Raw genomic sequence first — 12,834 nt, 5'->3', positions numbered from 1 at the left:
CTTCCTTTCTTTAACCATAACAAAGTCTAAGGATAATTTACTTTATGTCCTTGAATCCGATCACAGATATCCTTGACCAAAGAACAGCAACAACAACAAAAATCACTTAATTGTTAGGAAATCACTAGATTTATAATAAATAGGAACTCTGCTCACCAAAGAGCAGAGTATAATGCCACTTCTGGAGAAATTGAGACTTAAATTTAAGACCGTAATTGCCCTAATAGAACCTTATGCAGGAGAAATTTCTAGGAATACATATATCTCTTCACTGTGTTTTTGTGCATTTAAGCGCAACTGTTCAAAATAAATGTCTATACATAATTTTCTGATAAAGAAAAGGAAAGTTAAGTGCCCGATATATAAGAAATCAGCTTTTCTCACATAATAAAATTTCATTCTATATGATTTAACTTATGCTTATTCAACTATATAATTTCAAGTGTAATATCTTGGTTTAAAAAAAAGGATAAAGATAATTTAAATAGTACAGGAAATTCTGCCAGCCATTCTATTCAATGCCTATTCCTTGGGAGTGAGAGATGAGACATGACTTTGCTATTCCCTTGGCCAGTCTTAGTTTCTATGCCCCCCACTCAGGATGAGCATCTTACCACACTGAGGATAATTCTAGAGAAAATACCAATTTTTCCTACAACATGGTCCATAAACATAAGCCAATGACTTCACCTGGTGTTCAAACAAAGAAAATGCAATGAGTTCCAATTGGAGGACAAAGACTGGCTATGTTAAAGACATTAAGATGGTATACTGACACCAATATTGCACTTTTTTTTTTTTTTTTGGAACTGAGAGGTGTTTGATTAGTTCTTCATGTCTATTTTTCAATAACGATTAGAAGTAGTAAAACAAAACAAAACAAAACAAAACAAAAAGAAACCACCACCACCACCACCACCAACTATGTAGAATGATGTAGTGTAACACAGTAACGGGTAACAGTTACCCAGAGAATATTTCTCATTTAATTTTCCTTCTCTGTCTAGAGGTTTTTTTATGTGTTTAAATTTTTTCACATACTCCTTTTTTAAAAACACACTAGAGTATAAGCAAAAGTGAATTTTTTTAGGCATATTAATGAGGGAATGAATAGTTTTTTATACATGCTCTGTTGTAGGTCCACTAAATGGAAGTACTAAAACAAATTAAGGTATTACTTAATGTGTGTAGTAACACGTTCAAGCCTGTTAATATACAGAAGTCAATTAGCGAATCAAGACTTACAGCAATGCCTTAAAGGTAAATATAAAACTTCTGTGGAAGTTTCCCCCAACTCAAAGCATTCAACTTCTTTAACTAGGAAACTTTATAAAATTACGGAATATGATCATGAAGAATTTAGCAAAGCGAGTGGTCTTTTTTACTAAACTTACTGGCCTACATCTAGCCCCTTGTAATTTTAGACATTGAATATAACCCAGATTTTGAATTTTATTTAAGGGTAGCAGCTTACATGATAGACTCCAACATTTTCAAAGAGTGGTTTCTCTTCTCCATGGATTTCCAGAATCATTACAGGTAATTTTTGTTGAGTCTGGCTTTTATCAAGTTTGTTTATCTTTTCAAAGAATCAGCTCTTAGTTTCACTGATCTTTTCTATTGTTTTTTTTAGTCCCCAGTTCATTTATTTCTGCTCTGATCTTTATTATTTCCTTCCTTTTACTCACCTTGGGCTTTGTTCTTTTCCTAGTTCTTTGGGTGTAAGGTTTTATTGCTTGAGATTTTGCCTATTTCTTGAGGTAGGCCTGTATTGCTATAAATTCCCTCTTAGAACTGCTTTCGTTGTGTCCCAAAGATTTTGGACTATTGTATTCTCATCTGTCTCCATATATTTTTTTTATTTCTTCTTTGATTTCTTTGTTGACTCATTGGTTCTTTAGTAGCATGTCATTTAGCCTCCATGTGTTCGTGTTTTTTTCCAGCTTTTTCTTGTGATTGATTGCTAGTTTTGTACCTTTGTGGTCAGAAAAGATGCATGATTTCAGTCTTCTTAAATTTCTTGAGACTTGTTTTGTGGACTAACTTGTGATCTATCCTGGAGAATATTCCTTGTGCACTTGGAAGAATATATACTCTGTTGTTTTTGGATGTTATGTTCTGTAGATATCTGTCATGTCCATCTGATCTAATGTGTCGTTCAAAGACAGTTTCATTATTGATTTTCTGCCTGGATGATCTATCTATAATATCATGTATTCTAAAGCATTTCATGGGTGACGATGATCCTGAGCATTTTTTGCTTTAATTTTTGACTTTGAAGCTGACCTCTTAGTTGCAATCCCACTGTAATATTAAAACCAGCCTTTCCTTTGCAGATAGCAGAACAATCAAACGTCTGATGATTGCAAAGAACAATTCCAGCAGCCTGCACTCAGAACTTTCAAGTGTTACCAATACTCTTTCTAGATTAAAGTACAATTTCCTTTGGTTGACTTTTCTTTCAGATTCTAGGAAAATAAGGTCTGAGTGACCTTTTAGGGAAGACTATAACATAACCACTAGGTCGAATACTTAATACTCAAAGAGTATCGATCATTGTCCAGAGAACTGATACAACATAAGTATAGTGAGCACACATTTTTCAGTATTACAAAGAAGAAGAGAGGGATTTAGATAACCACATTCCGAAGTATATTACCCAGCATACTCATTTCAACGTGTTTAGAGCTGTTTATGGTGGGAATGGTGTGGGTTCTGTACTCATACATGTTTGAGAAACATTAAATTAAAGGTAATGATTGATGTGGACTGTTTATCCCTACAGGGAACATATAGAGTATAGTGCTTGATCTTAGTTGATCATTGAACCCTTTTCTTGTGGAATATCTTATAGGACTAATTCTGAGATATAGATATACCTATAAATCACTTATATATAAAATTTATATGGTAATACAAAGTAATTGTCTAATGTTACTAATGTTAGTGAATAGACAGTATATTATCTTGAGAATAATTCCCAGGCCAAATCTGGCCGCAGTGGGAAAAGATGAGAAACATCCATACCATATTTCTGTCATTCCTGGCACCCTGCTCATTACTTGGGAAACCTGTATATAGTTCAAAACAAAACACAACAAAACAATTCTCCTGGAGCAGAAGATGCCAGTGTCTTTCTGTGATCCCCAATAGAAGCTGAAAGGTACATTTAAATGACAATGAACCACTTACCTTAACCTGTGATTTGCTGCAGGATTAAGCTTCCTAATTTGTTCAAATGTCAAATCACACAATCGACCAGTGCCATCAGTCGTCCTGTCGACTGTGTTATCGTGCATTAAGACAGGAATCCCGTCAGAAGTAAACTCAATGTCCAACTCCACACCTGTTGCTCCATTCTTAGCTGCCTTAACAAAAACATCAACAATATTAATGGCAAGTGGCCACAGATGTCACTTTACGATCTACATGCTCAAGATGACCAACGATGCTAGCTAAGTAGATAGCGTCTGTTACCAGTTCCTTCTCCTTCCTGTAGCAAACAGCAACCCACCCGGTTTCTACTTTTCCTGATAACCTTACTTCAACTTGCACACTTAAGGATTCCTCAAACACTTTAAATTCCCCAGTCTTGGGCACACAGGTGGCTCAGTTGGTTAAGCGTCTGCCTTCAGCTCAGGTCATGATCCCAGGGTCCTGGGATCAGTGGGGAGTCTGCTTCTCCCTCTACCCTTCCCCCCTGCTCGTGATCTCTCTCACTCTCTCTGTCTCTCTCAAATAAATAAATAAAATCTTAAAAAAAATTAAATTCCCCACTCTTCCCATTCTCATAATAGATGGGGAGATTTCTGGAACTTAAGTTTTCTCTGGTTGCTTTAACTCTATGGGCCATTAATAGCTTACAATTACAAATATTTAGACAAAGTCCACATTTTACCTACACACTGTTTGGTACAGCATCTCTGATGATTCTCCTGTGTTTGTTGATTAGCTGTACATTGCACTACTTTGGCATAAACAAGAGGAGTCAGGTTTTTGTTGGTTTAACTCCACCCTCTGTAACAGAACACCAAACCTGGTTCTAGGGGACACTACATTTTGTTTATGTAAGCGGCACTGGCTGTTGGCCAACAAGCTGGTAAACACGATAAGGTATACTGGCATTTATCTAAAGACAGAACTTGAGCATGGTCCTCTGAGACACACTACCCAATATTTGCTTCCTTGGCTTGTCATAATGAAGACATGAAATGCTCATTATGATCAACATTTTAAATTAAAAAAATTTTTAATTATGCAAACACATACAGCAGTATATAGCAAAAAAGACTTAACAGATGTTACCATTTTGCCACAATTGTTTCAATCTCTTGCTGCCCTAAAACTTAATAATGGTTATTTATTGAGCCTTTTCTATATAGTTAGTCACTATTCTAAATGCTTTACATATATTAGCTCATTTGATTCCCACCACCCTTAGGTATATTAAGATTCTCATTTTCAGATGAGGAAACAGAAATTAAGAAACTTGCTCTGGGTTGTACAAACTATGATGTGGTAGAGGCTACACTCTTTAGCACTATATGTTTACTGCTGACACTACAGATATAGGGAAATCTCTCCCCCTTCCTCTCCATCTTAAAGTTGATGTGTATCATTCCTGTGTCATTCCCTTATAGGTCTTTATATATTTGCTACACACTTACGTACCCAAGTACCTGGAAACAACATACAGCTCTGTACTAGTGCACAGCAGGCGTTCAGTAATTGTTAGCCATTGTTATTTGTTGTGTTGTTTTTAACACATTTTTAATTTTAATACAGTTGAATTTCTCAATCATGTCCTTTATGGGCATGGATTATTCTCCTTTATTTAAACCCTTTCCTACCCCCATTTATAAAGATACAATACAACTCTATTTTCTTCTAAGCTTCAAAATTTGATTTTCATATTATGACCAAGACTTCTTCCTCTAAAAACCCCGAATCTATCACTCACTGGCTGTATCACCTAGTCTCTTATCATACTGTAGGCTCAATTTCATCATTTTTAAGATGATACTTCTTGGGGCATCTGGGTGGCTCAGTTGGTTAAGCGACCGACTCTGACCGACTGCTGATTTCAGCTCAGGTCATGACCTCAGGGTCGTGGGATTGAGGTCTGTCAGGCTCCAGTCTGCTTGAGATTCTTTCTCTCTCTCTACCCTTCCCCCTACTTGAGCACACACACATGCTTTCTCTCTCTCAAAAAAACCTTAAAAAAAAAAAAGGTGATACTTCTCTAGTCTTAAGAGATGGAAGGATTTAGAAATAATGCAGATCATTTCATTTAGAAATAATGCAAATGTAAATTACCAAGCGTGGTGCCTGGCTTAAAGTTGGCGATCAACATAAGCTATTATGATTCAAAAAAAAACCCCATCTCAATGAAAAAGTCATTACAATAGTGCTCACATCTTACACTGGTTAAAAGGTGTATCTTTTCATAAGATTAAAAGGTATCTTTTCTAAGTTAAAGACAGAATCACGCACTGGCAAATTAACATGGGTTGTATCATTTAAGACATAAAACAAGAACACATTTTCAGTATTCACACTGCATTCTCTCTCACTGTAACACAAATGTTATCCTTATTCCTTGAGGCCAGCACTATAATTAGTTCAATTATATTTGTATTCATTAGGGCCATCTCTATTAGGTTACAACACAAAAAATAACAGTGGTAAGACACTGAATTTTAGCAAGACTACTAGCTACTGAGTTCATTTATTTGTCTTTTCTGAGTAGTTTATTAAGGCCCCAAGCAAAAGCTTTATAAAAGAATCACCATATTAGAGCTTCTCAGACCAGATCTTCTAATGACTGCATTCAACTTTCTTTACCAATACTTTTATGTTATTCCAGTTATAGAGGCAAAAAGATAAACCCCTGTTTTTTTTCAACCCCTGTTTTAAATTCACATATTAGTATACAACTCATCTTTTCATTTAGAGAAATTCCTTATAATAGTATTTTCTTCTAAACATACAAATTTCACATAAACTGGTTTACAATAATACTGTAATTTTATTAAAATTTTATTTAAAATGAAAAAAATTATTTAAAAATATACTAATAGTTTAGTAATAGAAAAGCACAGTGTAGTATCAATGCTTGCCTTGGGGCAGAGGTGTGAGTGGGGGGTTAACTCCAAAGAGCACAAAGGAACTTTCTGGGGTGATGGAAATGGATTAAGGTGGTGGTTACCAAGGTATATATATATTTATCAAAACTCATCAAACTGTAGACTGAAAATGCACATTATACTTTGATAAAGTTGCTTTAAAAAGTATATACTCTAACAAATTCATTTTATTTATATGGCTTTTTAAATGTTTCACTGAAAAGTATCTTCAATATCCATCCCTATACTATAACTTTACACACAGAAAGAACTTAATTTGTGTTTACTGACAATGAAGAAACCATAGATTCCACTGTTAGAACACAGAATGGCACCCTGTTTTTTGGTAGAGATTTTTCAATCTGACAAAGTTCAGAATTACATCTTTCTTCCTTTAGCTTTGAGACTATTCACATGCCATGTAGAGTGTACAATTCAATGGTTTTTTAAAAATTAAATTCACAGATTTGTGTAATCACCACCATAATCAATTTTAGAACATTATCATCACCCCAAAAAGAAACCTTGTGTCCGTTAGCAGTCAGTCCCCATTCCTGGAAACTACTAATCTACTTCCATCTCTGTATTTGCTCATTTTGGACATTTTATTTAATAGATTTATATAATATGCAATCTTCTGTGACTGGCTTTTTTTTTCACTTAGCATGTTTCTAAGGTTCATTCATGTTGTCACATGTATCAGGACTTCATTCCTTTTTCTTGCTGAATACTATTCCATTGTATGCATACCTCACGTTACTTATCCATTCATCAGCTGATGGATTTTTCTGTTGTTCCCACTCTTGGATATTAATAATGCTATGAACATTTCTGTACAAGTTTTTGCATGATGTATGTTTTCAAATCTTTTAGATATATGTACATATCTAGGAGTGTTATTGCTGGATCGAATGGTAACTCTGTGTTTAGCCTTTTAAGGAACTGCCAGACTGTTTTTCCCACCAGCAGTGTATGAAAGTTCCAATTACTCCACATCCTTGTTAATACTTGTTATTGTCTTTCTGTTTACAGCCACCCTAATGGGAATTTCATTGTGGGTTTGATTTCCATTTCCCTTATGACTGATAATGTTGAGTATCTTTTCTCATGCGTTTATTGGCTGTTAGTCCATCACAATCCTTCCAACAAATACTTACCGAGTACCTACTAGATATCGGGCACTGTTCTAAGCAGTGAGGAGAGAGTGGTGAACAAGAAAAGAAAAGGATCATGGATCTTATATTTCAGTAGGGAGAAAGAGATTACAAACATGTTACACGTAAATTATGATAGTGATAAATGTTTTGAAAAAGAAAATAGACAGTAATGTGAAGGTTAAGGCCAGTGGGGGTCACTAGACAAGGTAGTCAAAAAAGGCCTCTAAGAATATGAAATGTTTTGAGCTGAGACCTTAATGATCAAACCATATGAAGATCCAGGGGAAGAGTTTCCCAAGCAGAAGAAAGACCAAGTATAATACGAAAACCACAATGTAGGACAGTGTTGATTATTGATTGTCTACACAAATCTATTCCCCTTCTTTCTTCCCGCTGGTAGAGACCTGTTCTTGCCCCATTGTTCACCTTTCTCTTGTGTTCAGAGTAAGTGAACCATTTCCACTACCTCTGTGGGTATGTGATGGAGACTTCTGGGAAAGGCATATGGAAGAGGGATTGAGACTGGATGTGTAAGAATGTAATGCCCGGGGCTGCAATGGCCACCAGGCAACTACAAGAGGGCTAGTAAATATGCGGCAGGTGGCAGAGCAGAAAGAGCAACAGAACCTGAGTCCTCCATGATTATAAATTGAACAGCTAAATAAACCATCCTGGGGGCGCCTGGGTGGCTCAGTAGGTTAAGCGTCTGCCTTCGGCTCAGGTCAGGCTCAGGTCATGATCCTGGGGTCCTGGGATCAAGCCCTGCATCAGGCTCCCTGCTCAGCAGGGAGTCTGCATTTCCCTCTGCCTGCCACTTTCCCTGCTTGTGCTCTCAGTCAAATAAATAATAAAATCTAAAAACAAAACAAAACCCCCAAAAAACCATCCTGGAAGTCACCTCTCCCCATATTCTTGTTATATGAGATATTAAGTCCCCTTATTGTTTGAGATATTTGTGGGTTTTTTTTTTTTTTTCAGATTTTATTTATTTATTAGAGAGAGACAGAGAGAGACACAAGCCGGGGGAGAGGGAGAAGCAGGCTCCCCACTAAGCAGGGAGCCCAATGGGGGCTCGATTCCAGGACCCTGGGATCATGACCTGAGCCAAAGGCAGATGCTTAATGGACTGAGCCACCCTGGGACCCCATATTGTTTGAGATATTTAAAGTATAAGTCTCTATTACATGAAGACAAAAGCATCCTAACAAGCACCCAGGGTGGTTGGAACAGCAGCAGGGGCTTTGAGAAGGGTATAAAATAGGTGTTTGGATTTTATTTAGTTCCAATAGAGAACCACTGGAGGATTTTAAATAAGGGCAGTATATAATCTGATTTATACTTTTAAAGCTGCACTCTGGCTCCTGGTTGGAGAATGGACTGTGGGTATAATTTAATTCCTCTGTCACTGTCATGTATCTGTTTTTGGAATCTATCCATTTCACCTCTCTCAAGTTTTTCCTTCTGTTTCTATTTCATAATCTATTGGAAACTCTACCATTCTCAGAATGTCTTTCCTCATTGTTTACATTGTAAAATGTATAAGAATATGAATTATGAGCTGCAAACACACAAAGGGAGCAAGAACAGGGCAAAAAACACATTTTGTTAGAAATAAACTACTTTTCCATGGGGCGCCTGGGTGGCACAGCGGTTAAGCGTCTGCCTTCGGCTCAGGGCGTGATCCCAGCGCTGCTGGATCGAGCCCCACATCAGGCTCCTCCGCTATGAGCCTGCTTCTTCCTCTCCCACTCCCCCTGCTTGTGTTCCCTCTCTCGCTGGCTGTCTCTATCTCTGTCGAATAAATAAATAAAATCTTAAAAAAAAAAAAAAAAAAAAAAGAAATAAACTACTTTTCCTTTTGAAGTCAGGAGGGAGGACACGACTTTGCAGTCTGTATTCTGTTATAGCTAAAAAGTTCATCCATAATGACCTTATATTGGAACAAGCAGAATTATCATATTTCATTTCCTCTTCAGACCAGGAACTTGGCACAATGTTTATCATTATTACATATATTAAAGACATGCACAACCTAAACATACAAGACATGAATGGAAATTAGATTTAATTCCCTTGCAACACAACAGGATATGAAACATTATATATGTATGTGTATTTCACGTACATACTTCCTCATTTAATATGATTCATATTCAGTCAGTCATGTTCCTGGCCAAACCACCACATCATTGATAAATACTTAGGAATGGCTTCTGTGTTAACACTGAGTTATATTTTAAGGCAACTTACATAAACATAGTTGAAATGGAAGTCAATGACAACTATGTACTTTCCCCCTATAATATAGTTATCTTTCTTTTCATGACAATTCTCCTGTGTAGCTACATTACTTCACCTGACCTATCTGAATTTAAGTTAGAATGTAAAATACATTCTTCAATATCTTTATATTTCTATTTATTTATCTATTGAGATTTTACTTTCAGGTAATCTCTACACCCATCGTGAGGCTTGAACTCACAACCCTGATAACGAGAGTCGCATGCTCTTCTAGTTGAGCCAGACAGGCGGCCCTCCCCTTGGTTTATTGTGATAGAAGGGAGACAGAGCAGCTTTTCTAGCTTTCTATTTGAAAATAAATATAAAGATAGTGGGGCGTCTCGCTGGCTCAGTTGGTAGAGCATGTTACTGTTGATCTCAGCATTGTGAGTTCAAGTTCCACGATGGGTGTAAAGATTACTAAAAAATTAAACTTAAAACAAAAACAAAAACATCACAAAGAACCAAGGGGAAAGAAGCTAAAGTCTAATTTGGGAGTGCCTGGGTGGCTCAGTCTGTTAAGCATCTGAGTTCAGCTCAGGTCACGATCTCAGGGTCCTGGGATAGAGCTCCACGTTGGGCTCCACACTCAGCGGGGAATCTGCTTCTCTCTCTCCCTCTCCCTCTGCCCCTCTCCTGGGCCGTGTGTGCTCACTCTCTCTCTCAAATAAACAAATAAAATCTTAAAAAAAAAAAAAAAAGAGAGAAGTCTACTTGGTTTACAAACAGAGTCAGCTGTCCTCCACAAATTAACGGCTCCCTTCCTTCGTCAGACTTGAATTTTTTTTACCTTTATACAGAGATGATTTTAAAAATGAAGCCACTTTTAGATTACTGACCTAAAGAGCTTACATTTGTGGAGGTCTTATCATGGGCCAAGCACTTTCTGCGGACTACCTCACGAATCACAATCTATTAGGTGGATACCAATATCATTCCGATTTTACAGATAAGGAAACTGAGGTCAGGGTGGGGCTAGAGTGAAGCTAGGGTACCTTGCTTCTCGGTCTTCTCTACTCAGGACTCTGACTGGGACACAGAGAGCTTAAGTAACTTGCTCATTATGTAATACCGTCTGTCTCTAGCTGGACAGTGAGTCCAAGTTTTTACATCCTGGAACACAGTCTTACAAAGAGCCCTTTGGGGCTTGGAACCCTGAATTCTAGGAGCTGCGTGTATCTGAGTCAGTTTTCCTACCCATTCAATGTTAAAATAGCGTCTCAAAGAAACGTGAGGATCACATGTATTTCCACAGATGCAAAAGTGCCTACTGAAAATCTCTCATACTGTGCAAACTATCATTATTATGAAGTCAGGAGACTGCCAGGAGCTAGGAGGGAGCAAGAGTCTTAGGAGAGCCTTGTGAAAAAGAGAGGCAGAAATTGATCAGGAGTCCAGCTGCCAGGGTTGTCTGGCATGAAGTGTGTTTGGAGAATAAGGTGATAAGAAGATGACTTGGATAATTTGTAGGACAAGCAAAGGCAGCTTCTGTGAATGTGATCCGTTTACTATAAACTCAACTACTGAGAGAGACTGTACTTAAACTTGGCTGGCTACATTTCCTACTTCATTCGCCACCTTTGTTCTGTTCCTTGAAGTCAGACAACATAGTAGCTATTCTGTGACCCGAACATTCCAATATCATTTCCACCTCTGGACTTTTGCACTTGCTGTTCTCTTTTCCTGGAACACCTTTTTCCCAGATCCAAGGCTGGCTCCTTCTCATAATCCCAGTTTCAGTTCAAGTCATGTCTTGCGAGGGGATTTCTCTTACTATTCTATCTAAAATAGTGTAAGTCCTATTCCCACTCATTCCTTATCCCGTTACCCTATTTCTTCATTACACTTTTCGCTCTCTTAAAGTATCCCATTTATGTGTTTACTTGTTTAAGGCCCATTTCCCACATTCCAATGCACGCTCTATGAAAGCAGGCACCCCTTCTGTCTTGTTTATGGCTGTATCCTCAGTGCCTGGCATATAGCAAATATGTAGGTATTTGCTGTGTTCTGTAAGTTAAGTTGGGAGATTTCTGACTTCAGAGGGATCGAGGGCCGCTTGTATATTTTCCTTCTGGACGACTGGGGAACTGGGAAGGCTATCATGAGAATACTGGAGAACCTTCGGAAGGTCAAGCAGAAGTCCAACCTCCCAAGGGGTGCGGAGGTGCGCAAGGCTTGGGGGACTCACCTGCCGAATGGCCGCCAGCGTGTTCTCGGGCGCGTCGTGGCTGCCGCCGCGGTGGGCGATGGCGGAAACGCGGTCCCGGGGCTTGAGCACCTGCAGGGCCCTGCGGGAGGGTACAGGCTCAAAGCTGAAGAGGCGCAGCAAGAGGTAGAGGCTGCCGGTGAAGAGGCAGGCATTGAAGGGACTACGCGTTACCAGCAGCAGCAGCAGCAGCAGGAAGGAGAAGGGGCCCAGGAGGCCCCCCTGTTCCTCCCACAGCCACATGCCGGCGCCCGCACCGGCACGGACGGGAGTCCCGGACCTGCCGGGCTCCCCGGACAAGAGAGGGAGAAGCGAGGGCGAAAGCCCAAAACACTCGCCGCAGAGGGAACCCTCTTAGGGGACCAGCGCCGCACAATGGCGGCGCCGGCCGCATCCGGAGAGGGAGCCAGCCGTCCAGCCAATCAGGGCGGGGGATCTCCAGAGCTCGGGGGCGGAGCCGCTGCCATGGCAACGGAGGTGGGCCCAGGCCCTAGGCTCACGTTCCAAAATAGCTTCGGTTTATTCTGGGGTCAGGACTTCAACTAAGGTTTTCAGACTCCAGGGCGGGTGGAATACAAGAGCCGTCACACGGTTATATGGCTGGAAGGGATCTTAGTGACTCTTCATTCGGCCTTTGAGGAAACTGCCCAGGGAGCCTTGCAGGGGCAGGATGTTTAGACTGCTTATTTATTCAATTCAAGGTGTGCAAACAGCAATCCAGGCGCTTAAGATACATGAGTGTGCAGGACTAACAGGTCTCTGCTCTCCTGGGGTTTACATTCTCTTGGGCGGAAATAATAGTGCTTTGGAGTACAGCTCACGTTTGTAGAGCGCTTACCATGTTCCAGGTTCTGTGCTAGCAAATGCTTTATGCGTTATCTCATTTATTCTCACAACAGTCTTACTGGGTAAGTATTATCTAGGGAGACTGAATCAGCCAACTTTAGAAGGATTTTTCGTAATCTGAGGGAATGAAAGAGCATAACAAAGGAGGCACAATCAAATTATAAAGCTGGAAGGGATTTTAATGATTCCCTCATTTTATGAGGAAACTGAAGCCAAGAGC

The 12,834-nt window shown here is 39.2% G+C and overlaps 1 protein-coding gene across 2 annotated transcripts in view; it reads right to left on the bottom strand.

Annotated features, from left to right (window-relative positions):
- The window catches only part of GDE1 (glycerophosphodiester phosphodiesterase 1), a 19,370-nt gene extending 7,191 nt beyond the window's left edge, over nucleotides 1–12,179 (bottom strand). The window contains exons 1-2 of one of the 2 annotated variants that reach the window (XM_008696948.2): nucleotides 11,751–12,179; nucleotides 3,193–3,368 (exon numbers count right to left, since the gene is read on the bottom strand). In XM_008696948.2, the coding sequence (XP_008695170.2) occupies nucleotides 3,193–3,368; nucleotides 11,751–12,011 (437 nt within the window). In that variant the 5' untranslated portion in view covers nucleotides 12,012–12,179. The remainder of the gene's footprint in view (nucleotides 1–3,192; nucleotides 3,369–11,750) is intronic. The other variant, XM_040635263.1, reaches the window with a different exon arrangement.
- Nucleotides 12,180–12,834: the final 655 nt, after the last annotated feature.

The sequence above is a fragment of the Ursus maritimus genome, unplaced genomic scaffold (assembly GCF_017311325.1).
Source record: "Ursus maritimus isolate PB19 unplaced genomic scaffold, ASM1731132v1 scaffold_2, whole genome shotgun sequence".
Taxonomy (NCBI): Eukaryota; Metazoa; Chordata; class Mammalia; order Carnivora; family Ursidae; genus Ursus; species Ursus maritimus.
This window is presented reverse-complemented; position numbering and strand designations above follow the sequence as displayed.